The 19172-nt window shown below is 40.0% G+C and overlaps 1 protein-coding gene and 1 pseudogene across 1 annotated transcript; both read right to left on the bottom strand.

Moving 5' to 3' along the window:
• Window positions 1-15454: 15454 nt before the first annotated feature.
• On the bottom strand, window positions 15455-16222 carry LOC104239176 (disease resistance protein RPV1-like; annotated as a pseudogene).
• A 292-nt stretch (window positions 16223-16514) lies between these two features.
• Window positions 16515-17052, bottom strand: LOC138871317 (disease resistance protein RLM3-like). The gene is made up of 2 exons (XM_070149190.1): window positions 16986-17052; window positions 16515-16906 (listed from the first exon to the last, which is right to left on the bottom strand). The coding sequence occupies exons 1-2, from the start codon at window positions 17050-17052 to the stop codon at window positions 16515-16517; spliced, it is 459 nt and encodes a 152-aa protein (XP_070005291.1).
• Window positions 17053-19172: the final 2120 nt, after the last annotated feature.

Here is a 19172-nt window from a genome sequence, read left to right as displayed (position 1 = left end):
ATTGTACAAAATTCACAAAATTGTCTGGCCGGGAACCACACTTGTGGATCCTGAGGTATGCCTAACACCTTCCCCTTAGGATAATTTCAAGCCCTTACCCTATCTCTGGTTATCAAACAAACTTAGAAATGAACCCTATAGGTGTCCTAATGCACCTTAAATCATTAGGTGGCAACTCTTCAAATGCAAACCCATTTCCCAAAAGGAATGAGTTGTCCTACCCCAAAAATGTCATAAACTTTATTTTCCGATGCAAAGAGGGAAAAAGGGGGCGCGACAGCGTGGCAACTCTGCTGGGGATCTTAGGCTTTTACCACTTCAGATTGTTCTTGTGAATTTGTACCTCCTTATGTTCAATTACTTGTTTAATTCCTTTAAGCATTTACTTTCCTTTTCAACTGTAAAACTGACTTATCTTCTTCGTTTCTTTCCTTTATTGCTACTTTAAATTATGAAACTGCTGTATTTATCGCTTTCTTAACGTGCAAATACGTGCCAACATGTTTTAATTATCGCATAATCATGCTCAACATCATACTCCACTCGTTCCAAACAAATACCATAGCAACGCTTATAATGAGTGGGTGCGCTCTTCCTATATCATTACCCCTCTAAATTCGAAAAGGCATATTTGCAGTAAAACTAGTCGATCAGCGGTACAGTCGACAGTTCTGTGCCTTCCCCCTTGAGTTGTCCGCCTAAGGGTACCAATCTAAAACCCCATAGAAACCTTACTCTGTCTAAATTGTGCATGCATCATGGTCAAACCTAGTCGGGTCAGTTATGTTGTCCACATAATGATCCTTTAAGATAGCTTTGTCCAAAAGTCCACTGGGTTTCCCTAAACCCAAACGGACATCATCACGTTCTGTGCATTTATTTGGAGAACTAAATGCTTCGTGCTAATTGTTGATATTAATAGTCGAGTCTGGTGGGGGTAAGGGCCTAATCTTGTTTACCTTGCAGAAATATGAAGAACGAGGTCCCCAGCTTCGGTATGGTTAGTACACCCTCACTCTTGCTAGACTAGTGGAGGAATCTTCCATCAAATGACCAAATCAACGAATGGAAAGAGAGGGCCGCCAAATCCAGTGAAAAGCTGGAGTATCTGGATTACAGCCTGTTGGAATTGGAAGGAAAGGTGAGGAAGAGAGTCACCGATTGCCAGAACGCCGAGGGAAATGAAGGAGAACATTCGGTAAAGGCATTTTTACTGGTGAACCTACGCGAGCTGGAGGATTTGATCAACGGGAGCATTCAACCTGAGGAAGGTCCTTCTGGGACCAAGTAGATAGGAGTTTATCTTTTTTGCTTTATCAATGTAATAAGGTCAATGGCCATTAGTGACTTTTATTTCTTGTTTATTTAGTGTCGTTTGGGATTCGCCTATCTTTATCAATAAAATGAGGCATTTAGCATTCTAAGTTCTCCAAATCAATTTGTCGCTAGGCCTACCTCGGGCACAAAGAGGTTCCCAAATTAGGACACGATTTACACACTATGTGTTTAAATATTGCAATACTTTTTATAATCCTCACTAACGTGATTACCTTTTGTTTTTATTTTTTTTATTATTCCCCTCACCAAAGGTTAGTTCGTGCACTCTGGCAACATCATCCTATTCCACGAGATCCAGGGGGCCTCCACCCACTCCTCATCTTAGTCCTGTCAAAAACAAGAACAAGGGCAAGATGGAAGATTTGAACAATGTCATAATGGAGAATCCAACTGAATAGGTAGAGGCCACTAATGGCCATGGTACTCAGGTTCATCAGGAAAATGTATCCCAACTTGAACAAAGCTGTTGAAATTCCAAGAAGAGCTCGATCAGGTTTGGAATCTGGCAAGCCTGTCATTTTCCCTCAACACCCCAGATATCAATTTCCCCAACACTCAAAACCCTACACCACCCCAAAACATCCCAAAGCAACAGAATCATCCCCCTCCTCACCATCACACTATTCCACCAAAGACCCAATGCAATACCTGCCATACCCCAAACAATATTACGTTGCTCATCCTGGAACCCCAAAACTCCACAAACGACCACTTTCACACCCACCATAACACCCCTATCTACGTGGAGACCATGCCACACTCCACTCAACCTATCTCAAGCACACCCGAGTCTGATGAAAAGGATTTGCTTATCAGGAACCTGGTTGAGGAACTTAAGAAATTGACTAGCCAGATTCAACGCGTAGAAGGAAGAAAGGGAATTGAGGGGCTGAACTATGATTATCTTTGCATACAGCCTGATGTCGAACTACCCGAGGGGTACAAACCTCCGAAGTTCGAAATGTTTGACGGTACAGGTGATCCAAGGGTCCATTTGAGGACGTACTGCGACAAGCTGGTTGGAGATGGGAAAGATGAGAGAATCCGCACGAAGCTCTTCATGAGGAGTTTGAAAGGAGATGTGTTGTCCCGGTACATTAGCCAAGATCCAAAGAAGTGGTCAAGCTGGGTAAGCGTGACATCCAACTTTTTGGACAGGTTCAGGTTTAACACAGAGAATGCGCCGGATGTGTTCTATATTCAAAATCTAAAGAAGAAGCCTACAGAAACATTTCACGAGTATGCTACTCGCTGGAGGTCCGAAGCTGCCAAGGTCAGACCTGCCTTAGAGGAGGAACAGATGAACAAATTCTTTATCCGGGCTCAGGACCTGCAGTATTATGAACGACTAATGATGATTGAGAACCACAAATTTTACAACATTATCAAACTGGGTGAAAGAATTGAAGAGGTTATCAAAAGCGGTATGGTTACAAACTTCGAGGCCTTGCAAGCTACAAATAAGGCTTTACAGTCCGGTGGTGTATCCAAGAAAAGGGACGTAGGGGCCGTGATGGTTGCACAAAGGACCAAATCTCCCCTCAAATACCAAACTTACCCAACACCTCCACTCACATATCATCCAACCCCAAATTACCAAGCACCTTCACCCTCATACCAAGCTCCACCACCAACTTATCAATCACCTCTACCTCCTACATATCAACCTACTTCACCCAGATACTCCCAACCCACTCATGTCTACCAAACCTATAATGCTCAACCATCCCACTATCAATCACCTCCTGCACGCCAAAACTTCCCTAGACCTCGACCTAACTTTGACCGCAGACCTCTAAAACAATATACGACCATTGCTGAACCCATTTACCAGTTGTACGAGAGACTCAAAGTTGCTGGTTATGTCACCCCCATCCCTGCTGCAACCCCTGAGAACCCTTCTCAGTGGGTTAACCCAAACAAATCTTGTGCATACCACTCCGGCATGAAAGGCCACACCATCGATGAATGTCGTTCCTTGAAAAACAAGATCCAGTCTTTAATTGATAACCAGATTATTGTGGCAAAGGAACCCACTCCAAATATCCGCAATAACCCTCTGCCAGACCATAAGGGTGGAGGTATCCACATGATTGAAATAGAAGATGATTGGGATCCCGAGGGATCAATCGGGTTGATTACAGAAGGCGATGACCCAAAGAAGCCAATAGTTACTCCCAATCCAATCATAGTCCAGATTCAACCATCTGAGGACGCTGAGGTGAACTTGTCTGTGCCACTCGAATTTGAAGCAACATCGTCCACAAAAACACCAGCACCTATTGAGGTTGAATTCGTGTCTACGGAAAATGCACTCGCACTATTTGAGGTTGCAGTTTTACCACCCAAGGCACATGCTCCGTTCGGAGTAAGGATAGCCACACCATCCCAGTAGCAATGTCGAGCATGACACCATTCCATACAAAGGCTGTACCTTGGGATTATACAGCCGAGGCGATGAGGAAAGGCAGGGTCAGGTTCGAAGAGACCGTTGCAGCACAGGGTATGACGAGAACTGGTAGAGTCTATACCCTTGAACATCTAGCTGAGTCTAGCAAGCAGGCCTCTAACCGGCCACCCATTATTGAGATGGGTCCAGACGATCTTTGGAGAAAGGTACAGGCCAAAGAATACTCGGTCATCGACCAGTTGAACAAAACCCCGACACAAATCTCCATTCTTGCTTTGCTAAAAAATTATGAGGTGCACAAGAATGCTCTGTTAAGGGTACTAAGTGAAGCATATGTCCTAAGCAACATCACCGGCGGGGAAATGGCTAACATGGTAGGACAAGTGCTAGAGAGCCATAAGATCACCTTTCATGAGGACGAGCTGCCACCTGAAGGGTTGGGGCACAACAAGGCACTGCACATTACCGTGCAATGCGAAAACTATTTTATCACTAGAATCCTGATCGATAGAGGTTCCAGTCTCAATATTTGTCCACTGGTAACACTCAAGAAGTTGGGTAAGGGACTACACGAGATAAAAGATGGAGCTATCAATGTGAAAGCCTTCGATGGTTTCCAGAGATCCACCATTGGTGAGATTGTCCTATGCTTGCAAATGGGACCAACATGGTTCAATGTCGATTTCCAGGTAATAGACGCGCCAGCATCTTACAATTTGCTATTGGGGCGGCCATGGATTCATGTTGCTGGGGCCGTAGCATCAACACTGCATCAGGCAGTAAAATTCGAATGGAATCATCAAGAGGTGATCATTCACGGCGACGGTAGCAACCCTATATACAGTCGCCAGACCATTCCGACAATCGGAGAAAGAAGGAAGCTAGGTGGAGAGACTTACCACCACATTGAACGGGTAAATGCTGTTGACAAAGATAAATGGTGGGATAACAAAATCGAGAGTATACTGAATTGGAGTGGGTACGAACCTGGCAAGGGGCTCGGAAAAAACCTCCAAGGAATCGCTAAGCCCATAAAACTCAAGAAGCATGGCACTACTTTCGGTCTAGGATATGATTACACCTAGGAAGAATTCATCAACTGGTCGCCACTATGGCGCGATTCTTACTATCCACTGGAGCAACCAATACCGCGTTTGGAGCAAACTTTCCAATAGGTCGAAATTATTTATGGGTCAGACGAAGAAGAAGCACTGGCAGCGGTGAAGAACTTGTTCCTAGAGGACAATGATATGGACTGTTGTGTAATTCTCGAGGAGGAGGGGGAGGAAGGCCCTTCCATACAAGCTGTGAGCTGAGGGGAACGCCTCAATAACTGGACCATCAGGACAACGAGAGCCCGGCGAGCCTCAGGGTAGCAAGGCTAAAACAAGCATCATGCACTATTTTTATTTTACTAAATGATTTTCTTTTCGCATTTTTCAATTACCGCAATAAGATCTTTAATGTTCAAAACAGTTATGCAATTTATCAAAGCATTCTGACTTTTCTTATAAATCAACACTCATTATCATTTTCTCTCATTACTTTACTTATACAGCATTACTATTACTTATCTTGATGAACCAATGACTGTGACATGCAACGAGACAACGCAACAAACAGACATTGATTCAGATAAAGATGACATACCTGACGAAATTGTTAAAGAAGTTGAGAACTTTGAGAACAGACCTAAGTCCAACCTGGACGAGACCGAAACTGTTAACCTGGGGAATGAATGTTATTGGACCAATCGAGACTGCCGCTTCCAACGGACACAGGTTTATCCTAGTAGCCATCGACTATTTCACCAAATGGGTCGAAGCAACATCTTACAGAGCAGTAACTAAGAGAGTCGTGGCAGAATTTGTCCGCGACCGCATTGTTTGTCGATTCGGGATTCCAGAGTCGATCATTAATAATAACGGCTCCAACCTCAACAGTGACTTGATGAAAGCTATGTGTGAAACCTTCAAGATCAAACACAAGAATTCCATAGCCTATAGGCCTCAGTTAAATGGAGCTGTTGAGGCTGCCAACAAGAATATCAAGAAGATATTGAGGAAAATGATAGAGAAGCATAAACAGTGGCACGAGAAGTTATCATTTGCTCTATAGGGGTATTGCACCACAGTACGCACATCAACTCGGGAAACCCCCTATATGATGGTTTATGGTACAGAGGCAGTCATTCCCACCGAGGCAGAAATTCCTTCCCTAAGGATCATACAAGAAGCCGAGCTCGACGACGTAGAGTGGGTGAAAAGTCATTATGAGTAACTAGCCCTTATAGACGGAAAGAGAATGAATACAGTTTGCCATGGTCAAATCTATCAGAACAGAATGTCCAGAGCCTTCAACAAAAGAGTCAAGCCAAGACAACTCACACCGGGACAGTTGGTACTAAAGAAAATTTTTCCGCATCAAGATGAAGCCAAAGGGAAGTTCTCTCCCAACTGGCAAGGTCCATACATGGTTCACCGGGTTCTGACAGGAGGAGCCCTCATACTTGCAGAAATGGACGGAGAAGTCTGGTCAAAGCCAATTAATTCAGATGCAGTCAAGCGCTACTATGTGTAATCTTTATGCTTGCCTTATATGATGTAAATTGAACTATGCCTAACTTGATTCCCATTTAAGAGGGGATACATAGGCAGCCCTATGGGTTCGGTCACAATTCAATAAAAATTTCATGTCCCCCCACAATTGGAAAATGGGGCAGAATTTTGATGAGGACCCTCAAAATTTCGAAGTAATCTCAGCCAATCACTGCACTAGCAACAGTTAGAAATGTCAACCCATCAAATTGGGGCAGAATTTTGAGGAGGACCCTCAAAATTCCATAGTAGGAGAGGTTGCAATGTCCCAAACCATGTCACAGTCATTGGTTCATCTGAAAAGCTATCTTAATTATATACTTATGTCATATTTTGACGAAATCATGCATGTTTATTACTAAAATTGCTTTGTTTAGCAACGCTACCCCAATAATACATATAGTATCACTAGATCAAAGCCGAGCAGGTCAAGCAAAGCCAGCGGTGATACGAACTAACTTCCCCCTTCTACAAAACTCACGATTTTTCTTTGGATGCAGGCACTTGGATTACGAAATCATCAAACATACTATACATTCATGGGACAAACATTATTCAGGAACACGACTCTCCGAACCGTTACACGTGCAAACATTTGCTATCAACATATGCCGGTGATGCCCTGTATGTCACAATGATCCCAGTAATCGCAACACCGCAATCTGCTATCAGTTAAGAAAGCTCTACTACCATTTGCCATTTTATTTCTTGCATAAGGCTAATACTCTGCCTTCTGAGGTTAAGCTCTACCTCCATCTGCATTTGCATTGCATAAGGCTACTATTCTGCCTTCCGAGACTAAACGCTTTCTTCATCTGTATTCTTGCATAAGGCTACCATTTTGCCTTCCGAGACGAAACGCTGTCTCCATCTGCATTCTTGTATAAGGCTACCATTCTGCCTCCCGAGACTAAACGCTGCCTCCATCTGCATCTGCACTTGCATTGCATAAGGCTACTATTTTGCCTTTCGAGGCTAAACGTTGTCTCCATCTGCATTCCTGCATAAGGCTACCATTCTGCCTTCTGAGACCAAACGTTGTCTCCATCTGCATTCTTGCATAAGGCTACCATTCTGCCTTCCGAGACTAAACGATGTCTCCATCTGCATTCCTGCATAAGGCTACCATTCTACCTTCTGAGGTTAAGCTCTACCTCCATCTATATTTGCATTGCATAAGGCTACTATTCTGCCTTCCAACTTGCATAAGGCTACCACTCTGCCTTCCGTGACTAAATTCTGTCTCCATCTGCATTCCTGTATGAGGCTACCATTTTTCCTTCCGAGGTTAAGCTCTACCTCCATCTGCATTTGCATTGCATAAGGTACCTATTCTGCCTTCCAACTTGCATAAGGCTACCATTCTGCCTTCCGAGACTAAATGTTGCCTCCATCTGCATTCTTGCATAAGGCTATCATTCTGCCTTCCGAGACTAAATGCTATCTCCATTTGCATTCCTGCATAAGGCTACCATTCTGCCTTCCGAGGTAAAGCTCTACCTCTCTCCGCATTTGCATCTTTGCATAAGGCTAGCATTCTACCTTCCGAGGCTAAGCTCCGCCTCCAATTTTCTTCGAGACTAAGCACTATCTCAAGCATCATTTATTTCATTTCTCTTACGGGCTAAGCTATGCCCTTCAATTTGCAAGACTAAGCTCTGTCTTGTCCGCATCATGCTACTGCATCTCATGGGCTGAAAGATCGCCTCATACTGCATCCATGGGTTGAAAGATTGCCAAATTATCCAAAGGCGTCATCATTCAGAGGCAACATCTTCATAGCCCGAGAACACCATGTCATGGCCAGAGGATCCATTTTTTGCATATCATTATTCAAAGGCATCATGGTTCGGAGGCACCATCCTCATATCCCGAGAGTATCATTTCATGGACTGCGAATCCTTATTGTACGCTTCATGGCCCAGGACAACATGGTCTAAGGACGTCATTCTAACCGTCCGTTTCATGGTCCGACGGGAATTTGCATCATGTTTAAATTTATGCGTGATATACGCTTGTATTGTTTCTAATTGCAGGTACACCGGCGAGCAACGACCATCCCGGCAGGAGAGATCTCGCTCCAGTTCCTGCATCTATGTCGAACCTAACTATTCCCACAAGTCGTCCGCTCACCCCGTCCTAGATATTACGTCCGTTCTTGAAAAGTCTCCATCGGCATACTCCGCCAGCGGATCCTGAACTACATATGGCCTGATTCCTATAAATCCAGGGATATGTAGGCAGCTCAGAAAGCCAGGGTGCGGCCTAAACCTCTTCGAACCGTTTCGCTCGGTCAAAATTGGCTATCATATCTTTACCCGACAACTCTTTCATCCTTCCCGGGTAAAGAGGGGCAGCTGTGATACCCAATTTTTCTCTATATATTTTCAATATGCAAAATAACTTAAAAATGGCATATATATATGCATATGTAAGCACATCCAAGTGGTTTTTTATTTCTTCATAATTTTAAAGGTTTATAAACCAATTTATTTCCCTTTTTTATCCATAAAAATCCAATAATTATTTCTAAAATTATTATTTTAGTAATTCATTTATTGGACTTTTATATTTATTCTAAAATATAGCTAAGGTAATTTTTTGTATATTTTTATAAATTTATTTAGTATTTTAAAGCTAAATTGCACATAATTGCAATATTAGCCCTTTTAAGATTCAATTGTGTTTTATATTCATAAAATTAAGTCCTATATTTTTAAATTGTTAATTATATGTCATAAATCATTTTGGTGCTTTCAATTTATTTTCAGAAATTAATTTATAATTTTTTATAATTTAAAAAGGGGAAAATTGGCTATTTAAAGAATAGCCCAATTACATTTCAATTTTAGCCTAAATCTGACCCCAAATTAAACCCAATTTCCCCGGCCCAATTCCCATTCAAACTCGACCCCTAACCCAATTAAACGACCCAACCCGGATTCCCCACCTACCCGCTTTAATCCAGGCCCTTGATCAATCAGATCAACGGTCAATATTCGCCCTTTCCATTTTTAACCTTAAACAACCCCTAAACCTGCCTCATTCTTCACCAAACGCTGCCTTTGAATCCCTCTTCTCTTAGTTCTCTCTGAAACCTCACACGAACCCTAGTCGCCGCCATCTAATCCCACCCTAATCCACCTCAACCCCTGCCTAATCCATGGCCTCTCATGGCCATTGGAGATATGTATCAGCCTCCTATGGCTCCTAGGTGTTTGTTTCTATGGTTTCATGGCCAGACCTCGAAGGGACCTGGTCCAGTCCTTGCTCGACTTCTGTTCATGGCCTTTCTCCGGCCATTCATGACCTTTCTCCGGCCATTCATGGCCTTTCAAGGCAGATCTTTGACCTTCCTCTAGCAAATCCAACAAATCCCTGCAATAGTGGAGATTATGTCGAGCCTCGTACTCATGTCCGTATCCCCTCCTATCAACCCACCTCCTAGCTAAAGAGAGAAACAGTGGAGGTGGTGCATCCTAAGCTATCAGTGGTAGAGGTGGCTGAAACTGCAGGAACCGCTCCAAGGCCCAAACCTAATATACAATTTGGACGTAAAATTTAAGGTATATTTTTGTGATGTATGTTTTAATGAAGAGAGTATTTGACTATGTTTCACCTGCAGTAGCGGCATAAATCCTACAATGTCTCGTTGGGTGCCCATGCATGCCCGGCACCTCTGCCTTACAAGTAACCAAGAACAGCAACGCCCCAGCTATACTGATGTAAATCATCTAGCCGTTTAAGATGATGAAGAAATATCAAGTAACCTAGTGTACTGGTTAATATGAAGATCCGGTGTATCATGAGTAATGTCAGCATGCATGGCCTCCAAATGCAGCGGACGGGTGTCAACACAAGACGACTAGCCCCAACCAATGCACCCTCATCCTCTGGCCAGAAACAGGTGAGCCGCTGCAATATCTCCAGGTACTAATCTCCCGTATAATCTCTCATGGCATGCGACAAAGCAACAAGAAGTCCATCAACCGGTAGCCTATATAGAATCTCCACGTCCTGCAGCGTGATAGTGGCCTTGCCAATGGGCAAATGGAATGTGTGCGTCTCTGGTCGCCACCGCTCTATTAAAGCCGTGATCAACGACCAATCCAGCTGCAGCCGGCTGTCACGACCCTAAACCGTACGCGGTCGTGATGGCGCCTATCGTGAAATAAAGCAAGCCGACACAAATCCTCAAACCAATTAAATAGTTATAATAATTCATTTTAAGTCATTTATATACTATAAATCCCAAAATAAAGAGTGAAATAGAACAATTGCGGAAACAACATCGCCCGACATCGGAGTGTCACCAGTCATGAGCATTTAAACATCCGTCTAAGAGTATGAAAAAGGACTACATAGTCTATTATAGAGCTAGGACAAAGGAAAGTAAAGATATGAGGGAGAAGCACTGGGCTGCGAATGCCGAACAACTACCTTGTCAACTCCAAATAAGCCTGCAGTGGAAGCAAATCAGCCCTCACTAGCGTGGCCCGAGACTCCTGAATCTGCACACAGGGTGCAGGGAGTAATGTGAGTACGCCAACTCAGTAAGTAATAAAAGTAAAGGCAGTTGAGCGATAAGAAAACACGTAAATCACAGCAAAATGCTACAAAGAGGCAGTATAAAACCAGAACAATGTAATAAAACAGTAAAAGCTCGTAGAAACATCTTAGTTCAGTAAAAACCTCTTTAAAACATCTTTTAGTAGTTTAAACGAGTGAATGAAAAGCAGTGAGAAAAGATAGTCACATAAAATCAGCCCCTCGGGCAAAATACCAACAGAATCAGCCCCTTGGTTATCTCACAATCACTCGTACCGGCCCCTCGAGCAATAACATGGAACAACATCAGCCCCTCAGGCTATATCACATCTCACACTGGGTACCCGTGCTCACCGGGGATGTACAGACTCCTGGAGGTACCCCTTACGGCCCAAGCGCAATAACAAGCCATCTCGTTGCGTAACAAATCAGGCCCTCAGCCTCATAATCACGAATCAGTACAATATCGTTGCAGCGTACAACTCGATCTCATAATAACCTCACAACACAGGCCCTCGACCTCACTCAGTTAGAAATCTCTAAAAGCCACTCGGGCACAATAAAATATGATATTCAGCCCAAAATATCATTTAAGATGTCAAAATAGAGTAAATACGGCTGAGTTATAAAAATAGCAGAATACAGCATGACTGAGTACAAATATGAAATCAAAACAATGAGGAATAGCAGTAAAAGTCCCCTAAGGGTCCAAAACAGTTGGCACGGGGCCCAAATATGGATTTCAGCCCAAAACATGATGATAGCAAACAGTTTTCAATCAAATACGCGATTAAACAGTCATACGGGACGGACTAAGTCACAATCCCCAACGGTGCACGACCCCACGCTCGTCATCTAGCATGTGTGTCACCTCAAAATAGCACAACGATGTGAAATCCGGGGTTTCATACCCTCAGGATAGCATTTAGAATCATTATTTACCTCTATCCGGGCCAAACTCTAGCCCGCGATGCCTTTGCCTCAAATCTATCAAAAATTAGAATCATGACGTCAAAATATGTTAAGGGAACGAAGCCCAAGCGAAAATAATCAAATTATAATACAAATCCTGAAATTAACCAAACCCGACCCCCGGGCCCACGTCTCGGAATCCGATAAAAATTATATCAATAAACTCCTTATCCTCCCACTTGTCCGTCCATTGTTGATACCCAATTTTTTTTTTACATATTTTCAATATGCAAAATAACTTCAAAATGGCATATATATGCATATGTAAGCATATCCAAGTGTGTTGTTATTTTTCCATAATTTTTAAAGATTTTTCAACCAATTTATTTCCTTTTTCTATCCATAAAAACCCAATAATTATTTTCAAAATTATTATTTTGGTAATTCATTTGTTGGACTTTTATATTTATGCTAAAATATAGCTAAGATAATTTTTTTGTATATTTTTACAAATTTATTTAGTATTTTTAAGCTAAATTACACATAATTACAATACTAGCCCTTTTAAGAGTCAATTGTGTTATATATTCATAAAATTAAGTCCTATATTTTTAAATTATTAATTATATGTCATAAATTATTTTTGTGCTTTCAATTTATTTTCAGAAATTAATTTACTATTTTTATAATTTAAAAAGGGAAAAATTGGCTATTTAAATAATAGCCCAATTACCTTTCAATTTTAGCCTAAATCTGACCCCAAATTAAACCCAATTTCTCTGGCCCAATTCCCATTCAAACCCGACCCCTAACCCAGTTAAACGACCCAACCCGGATTCCCCACATATCCTCTTTAATCCAGGTCGTTGATCATTCAGATCAACGACCAATATTCGCCCTTTCCATTTTTAACCTTAAACGACCCCTAAACCTACCTATTCTTTACCAAACGCCGCCTTTGAATCCCTCTTCTCTCAATTCTTTCTGAAACCTCACACGAACTCTAGCCGCCGCCATCTAATCCCACCCTAATCCACCTCAACCCCTACTTAATCCATGGCCTCTCATGGCCATTGGAGATGTGTATCAACCTCCTATGGCTCCTGGGTGTTTGTTTCTATGGTTTCATGGCTAGACCTCGAAGGGATAAGGTCTAGTCCTTGCTTGACTTCTGTTCATGGCCTTTCTCCGGCCATTCATGGCCTTTCAAGGCAGATCCTTGACCTTCCTTGGTAGATCGGTAACTTTCAAGGTCTTTCTCACCTTTTCTGGGTTTTTTGAAACCCTAATCTTTAAGATCTTTCAATTTTCTTCAGATCTATCTTAGATTTGTGCTTACTACGAACTTCTTAAGTGTTTTCGTGAAGGTCTCTCGATTTTCTTTCAAAACAACTCTTCATTTTTCAACGATTAGGGTTTTCCTTTAAGTTTTTTTAAAGATCTTGCCTCTGATTTTAATATTGTTCGTGATTTTGCTATGTTTAAAACGGCTTGCTCATGTTGTTCTTCTATCTATTTTAGCATGTTAAAAACCCTAGTTCCTTTTTTATCCGAGTTCTGAAATTGTTTGCCTAAACGTGTGCTTATTTTAAGCTCTTTGTTTTTGAATATCTTCTCCTTGTTTGACTTATCTGATTTAAGTTCTTTTCATCTCTTAAACTCGACTACTATCGAAGCCCTAATTTCTTAAAAAAGGATTTTTTCTCACTTATTACTACTGTGAGACCTTTACTTGTTTCTGATTTATCTTACACTACAAGAAAAGAGATCTTTAATGACCATTTCTTCACGAAAGGAAATTAATCCAGTCGTTATATATGTACTTATAGCGGCCAATATTTATTGTCGTCGTTAAAGTTATTTTTTATTATAATTTTTACGAGGGAATAATTTGTGGTCCTTCAAATTGTGTCAGTCCCGTCGTTAAATCTTAATAAAAACAAAAAACAAGCGCTAATTTTTCCCTCCTTTATTTTCTCAACTAACTATCCGCACATTACCCCCAAATTATCAAAAAACCCCCTACAATCTCTCGCCTAAAATGCTATCCCAAAAGACGCAGAACAACTTCAGCAAAGAAGAGGCAAAGAATCACGAACAAATAGGGCTCTCGCTGCAACTGGCCACTACTCGATCGACGAAGAAGTTCTGAAATTAACACTATATATACAGAGCAGAGCAGAACTCAACAGATAATCACAAAAAAATTTGGGCTTGTGTACTTAGCTTATAATCTGTCTTCTCTGGTGAATCTGTGTCAACGCTAATAGGATTCCGTTCTCCTTCTCGTCGAGGTAAAGTCAAATTATAACTACCCTTTAATGTTGTTGTTTTATGTTTTGGACTGATTTTCAACTTGTTTTCATGGAGTTTTCGGCTGAAATGTTGGTGGCATTTTGGAGCTAGTTTTTCTGGATTTTAGTTTTCGTTTTACTATTGCATTTTGGGGTTGTTTTGGGATTATTTTGGAGCTAATGTTGAGCTGATTTTGTCCAATAAAACAACTGGGTTTGGGATGAGTTTAATCGATAGGAAGAGAAAAGATGAACTTAGGTGTTGGGATTTTTGAGAGAGGGTAATGATGAGCTTGGATGATATTTGGATGATTTTTCCTTCTGCTTTTTCGTATCTTTTTGTTGGCTTCTTTTCCGATCTCCTCCCTCTGTTCTCTCTCCGTTACTCTATCTATACTCCCCCTGTTTTCGTCCGTCAAGTTAGAATGGTGAATCTGTGTTGCTAAACTTGTAGTAATAACTATTGTCAAATCGTGTCTTTTTTTATCTCTCTGCTTTTCAAATATTGGATTTCTTCTTAGAATTATATGTATATTTTTCAGATTTATAGTTACATTGACGCCCTTTATGGCGAGGCTTCTTGTAGTACCCCTGCTATTTGTTTGCTTGCTGGAAGATTAAGATTTAAGAATCAAACATGCTTGTAGGAATTAAATTTTCCTCTTAATTTGTAACAATATGTGGTTAGATGTGGTGTTCCTTAGTTCTTCAAGTCCATAATCTTTCTCTTCTTTCTTGTTCCAGCAGTGTTTTAATTGGTTAATGTAGTTGATGAGAGAGATTAGTTTAGCTTTGTTCTTTACAACTTTTTCATCTCGAAAGAGATGATCGTCTTTGCTAAGGAAATCTAGAAAATAACTATACAATAATTAAGATCTGCTAAGTCAGAGATGCCACTAATCTGTTTTGGTAAAATGCTTTATGCATGTTTTGTGTGAATTTAAAGTCACATTATTCAGTCAACTAAAGTTAGCATATTTTACTTCGTTTATGTAGTAGACCTCTGGTTATATGAATTGGCTCAAAAGAACTTTCATGTTATCATAATCTATGAATTGTAAATATATCAATATTGTTGAAGTACTGCAGAAAGTAACAATATAAAATTCACTAAGTTGTTTCCATGATAAATCATCACCAACCTGTGGTGATTAATTAAAAGCTCTAAGCAGCACTTTTAACTAGGAGATTGAGGGGGAAGTCACATGTTTTAATTTGGTTTAGGTGAATAACCTGCTTTAGTTTATTCTTTGTCTGACTTTGCTCTCTTCCCATATCTTGAATCAATGAATCCACTTTCAACTTATCCTTGTCCATTTCGATCAGATATCTATCTGAAAGAATCTCAAGTCCTACTACTGAGAAAAACCACATCCATCAAGTATTGTAACTACATAATCTTTATCCTTTCCAACAAAGAAACAGACAATATCGAGGTACAGATTTTGTACATCATCATCTGATAGTAAATCATAGCTGATTTTGAGTTTTTCTAGGATCTTATTGTCAGGGATTGCCTTTAGTTTCCTTAATGCACATTCCCACACCTCTATACTTCTGTCACAAAGAGAAGAACCTAAAACTTTGAGATCCAAAGGAATCTCTTTACAATGAAGTATCACATTTTCTGAAAGGTTCTTGTGATCTTCTGAAGGTTGTTCTTTTCCAAAAGCATACCAACTGAAGAGTCGAATTGATTCTTGGGCATTCAATGGCATGAACTTATACATCTTACATCTGCAGACCTCACTAGCATCAAATAGGTGTTGATTTCTAGTTGTAATGATAAGTTTACTACCCGGAAAAAACCATTATCGCATCCCAAGTACAATATTTAACTGATCTCTATAATCTACATCATCGAGAACAAGAAGAATTCTTCTGCATCGAGTGGCCTCTTGAATCTTGTTGACTCCTTCATCGACATTGTATATCTTCTCAACCTTCTTCCCCAGAACACTTGAAATAAGTTGTCTTTGTATACTTACAAGACCATCATGTCTTTCTGAAGTTTTATTTACATCAGCAAGAGAGCTGCTGCCATCAAATTTGTCAAAGTTCATATTGTAAGTTGTCTTAGCTAGTTTAGTTTTACCTATACCTCCCATCCCATATATAGCCATAATATCAATACTAGTTGATCCATATTTCAATCAGAGACTGAATATCTCTAACTCGAGAATCTATTCCAACTGGATGGAGAGCAACACTTAAAACTGCGTGATTTAGTTTTCATGCAGCCACCTTCACAATCTCTTGAATAAACTTTGACTCACACCTAAAAATTGGATTGTATTTAATACCATCTATAGTCAGGAATAAAGCACATACTCTGCAATGGAACAATTTGAAATCCACTAATATAAAACTACCTATAAACATCAAGCTAGTAAAAGTTTACCCATCAGTTTTATTCTATAAGACCATTCCTCCCAAATCAGCAACTTCTGTTAGAGCAGCCTTCCATTCCTTCACCTTATGCAACAATTCCAGTCTCCTTCCTTCGGTCCCGGATTTACATCTCTCTTCATATATTAAAGAATCTTGTTCAAAACTACCTTTTTGTTTCCTCACTTTTGAGGGATCCACATCATAAAACACGGGTAGAACAAAACGTCGAAAAGCTCTCTTACTCTCAAGTATAAACAAAAGTTCATCAAGGCACCTCTCTGAAGAGGTATACTCTTTAGTGAAGACAACAATGAGAATTCTTGATTCTTGAATTATTTTCTGCAATTCTTTACATCCCTTTTCATCTATCTCAAGTTCGTCAACCTTGAATGTGCGAATACCAACATTTGATAAAGCTAAAAAAAGATAATCTCCAAAGGACAGGCCTATTTAGGTTGCCAAACTCAGAAATGCATGATAAGAAAACTGAGTCACTTTTTGTTTTGTTTTGATCAGTCACTGATAAACGATTGTTCTTTGATAAGAAATTGTCTAGAACCATAGAAGAGACAAATAGGCGAGCGTAAAACTTGTCAATTCATGATAAATATACAAGTTGAAGTGTTTTGCTTATTTTTTGGCTTGTTGAATAAATGTTTACTTCTGGCTAATACATTATTTTAATCATATATACATATATATATATATATTACACATGCAACAGATTATGGCACCTGATAAGAAGTGGATGGAACTTATCCATGACCGACTTGGTAATGCTTACAAGCTTGGGGTGGACAATATTTTGTATTTTGCTTTTACAAGATTAAGTGAAGCGCGTGTAATACGTTGTCCATGTATCAAATGTTGTAATACATCTTCGGGAACACGTGAGATGGTTAAGTCACATTTAATAGTACATGGAATAATTCAAAATTATACTTTTTAGTATCATCACGGGAAAAAGTTAGGTGAGCCACAATTAAATTCAGAAGATGTAGAAGATGATGACATTGAAGAAGCTTATGGTGAGGATGAAATACATGGGATTATAAGAGATTTATACCCTGATTTTGATGCAGACAATACGAACATTGATGGTGATGATTTTCTTGAGGAGGAACCAAATCTTGAAGAACAAAAATTCTATAGGCTTTTAAAGGATTTTGAGCAACCATTGTACCAAAATTCAAAAGTTTCTAACTTTCTACTATGGTTAAATTGCTTCATATCAAAAGTATTGGGCGTTGGAGTCATGAGTCATTTACAATGTTGTTGAAGATGTTGACGGAAGATCTATTGCCTGCTGAATCAAACTTGCCAGATTCATATTATGAGGCAAAGAAGATAATTCGGGATCTTGGACTTTCTTACAAGAAGATTGATGCATGTAACAATAATTGCATGTTATATTAGAAGGATGACAAATTTCTTGAATCTTGCAAAGTTTGTGGAGCATCTAGATGGAAAGAGGATAAACATAGTGGAGAAACTAAATTTAAGAGTGGGAAAAAGATAGCGCACAAGATTTTACGTTATTTTCCCTTAAAGCAAAGACTCCAAAGATTGTTTATGTCCTCAAAGATATCATCTTTAATGACATGGCATCAAGAAAAAAGAGTTGACGATGGAATGATGAGGCACCCAGCTGACTCAATGGCATGGAAAAAGTTTGATGAACTTCACCAGTCTTTCGCCGCTGAACCTCGTAATGTTCGACTTGGACTTTATGTCGTTGACGTTGGGTTTTATGTCGTTGAAAGTACATACGATTAACGAATGGAATTCCGGTTGCCAAACACTAACAACGACTGAAAATTAGTTACTGCTAGTGAAGTGTTTAACGACTGGAACGACATTTAATGATGGGAAAATCCCCTCGCTAATGTTGGTATAACGACTGGATTCCTTTCTATCGTTAAAAGAATTTTTACGATGGGATCAAAATCCAATCGTTTACCTTTAACGACGGAGGCACTAACGACCGGCGTCGACCGATTTTTACCGCATCGTAATTGATTGATAACGACTGGATTTAGAGTTTTAACGACCGAATTTCCCATCGTTAAAGAGCTATTTTCTTGTAGTGTTACCTGATACTATGTTCTTCTTCACTATTGATTCTATGTGACTGCTTGACCTACTTGACTACTGAGCTTCGAATATTTTCTTGCTACTGAATCCTAGCTTATTTCTGCCACTACTGTATGTTTGTGTTATCTCTTTTGCCAATATGCTTGGCCTAGCATGTCTGATGCTTCTGTTCACTCTATTTATATACTGAAGTGTAGAATCATGTTTCTTCCGTGATTGATCTTGACCTTGGAACTGATTGCAAAAGCTTTATTTTTATGAACCCAAATTTTACTCGCCTGTTTAAAATTAATTGATTCCTTTCCCTTTACTGTGATGTTTTACCTTGCTGAATCCTTTCCCAAAATAAGCCTATTTTGTACTTAGACTTGATTGTTTACTTCATGCTTTTACTGCCCCTTATATGGCAATAATCAATCTGTCCCCAAACTGATTTCCTTCCTTAATTAAACCTGCTACTACCCGTTAAACAGTGATTCTTAATTAAAGGGAATCACTTGTGTTAATTGATTCTGATTTGTGATTGTTTCCATGTTTGTGTTAAGACTTTACTTATTACCTTACTTTTCACTCATTTTCAAAAACTAT

The sequence above is a fragment of the Nicotiana sylvestris genome, chromosome 6 (assembly GCF_000393655.2).
Source record: "Nicotiana sylvestris chromosome 6, ASM39365v2, whole genome shotgun sequence".
Taxonomy (NCBI): domain Eukaryota; kingdom Viridiplantae; phylum Streptophyta; class Magnoliopsida; order Solanales; family Solanaceae; genus Nicotiana; species Nicotiana sylvestris.
This window is presented reverse-complemented; position numbering and strand designations above follow the sequence as displayed.

Bases quoted from the DNA above. Each gene is read 5' to 3' on its own strand.
- LOC138871317 (XM_070149190.1), bottom strand. From the start codon at position 17,052: ATGGTTCTAGACAATTTCTTATCAAAGAACAATCGTTTATCAGTGACT. The intron at 16,907-16,985 runs GTGACTCAGTTT...ATCTTTTTTTAG, and splicing joins TGATCAAAACAAAACAAAAA to CTTTATCAAATGTTGGTATT.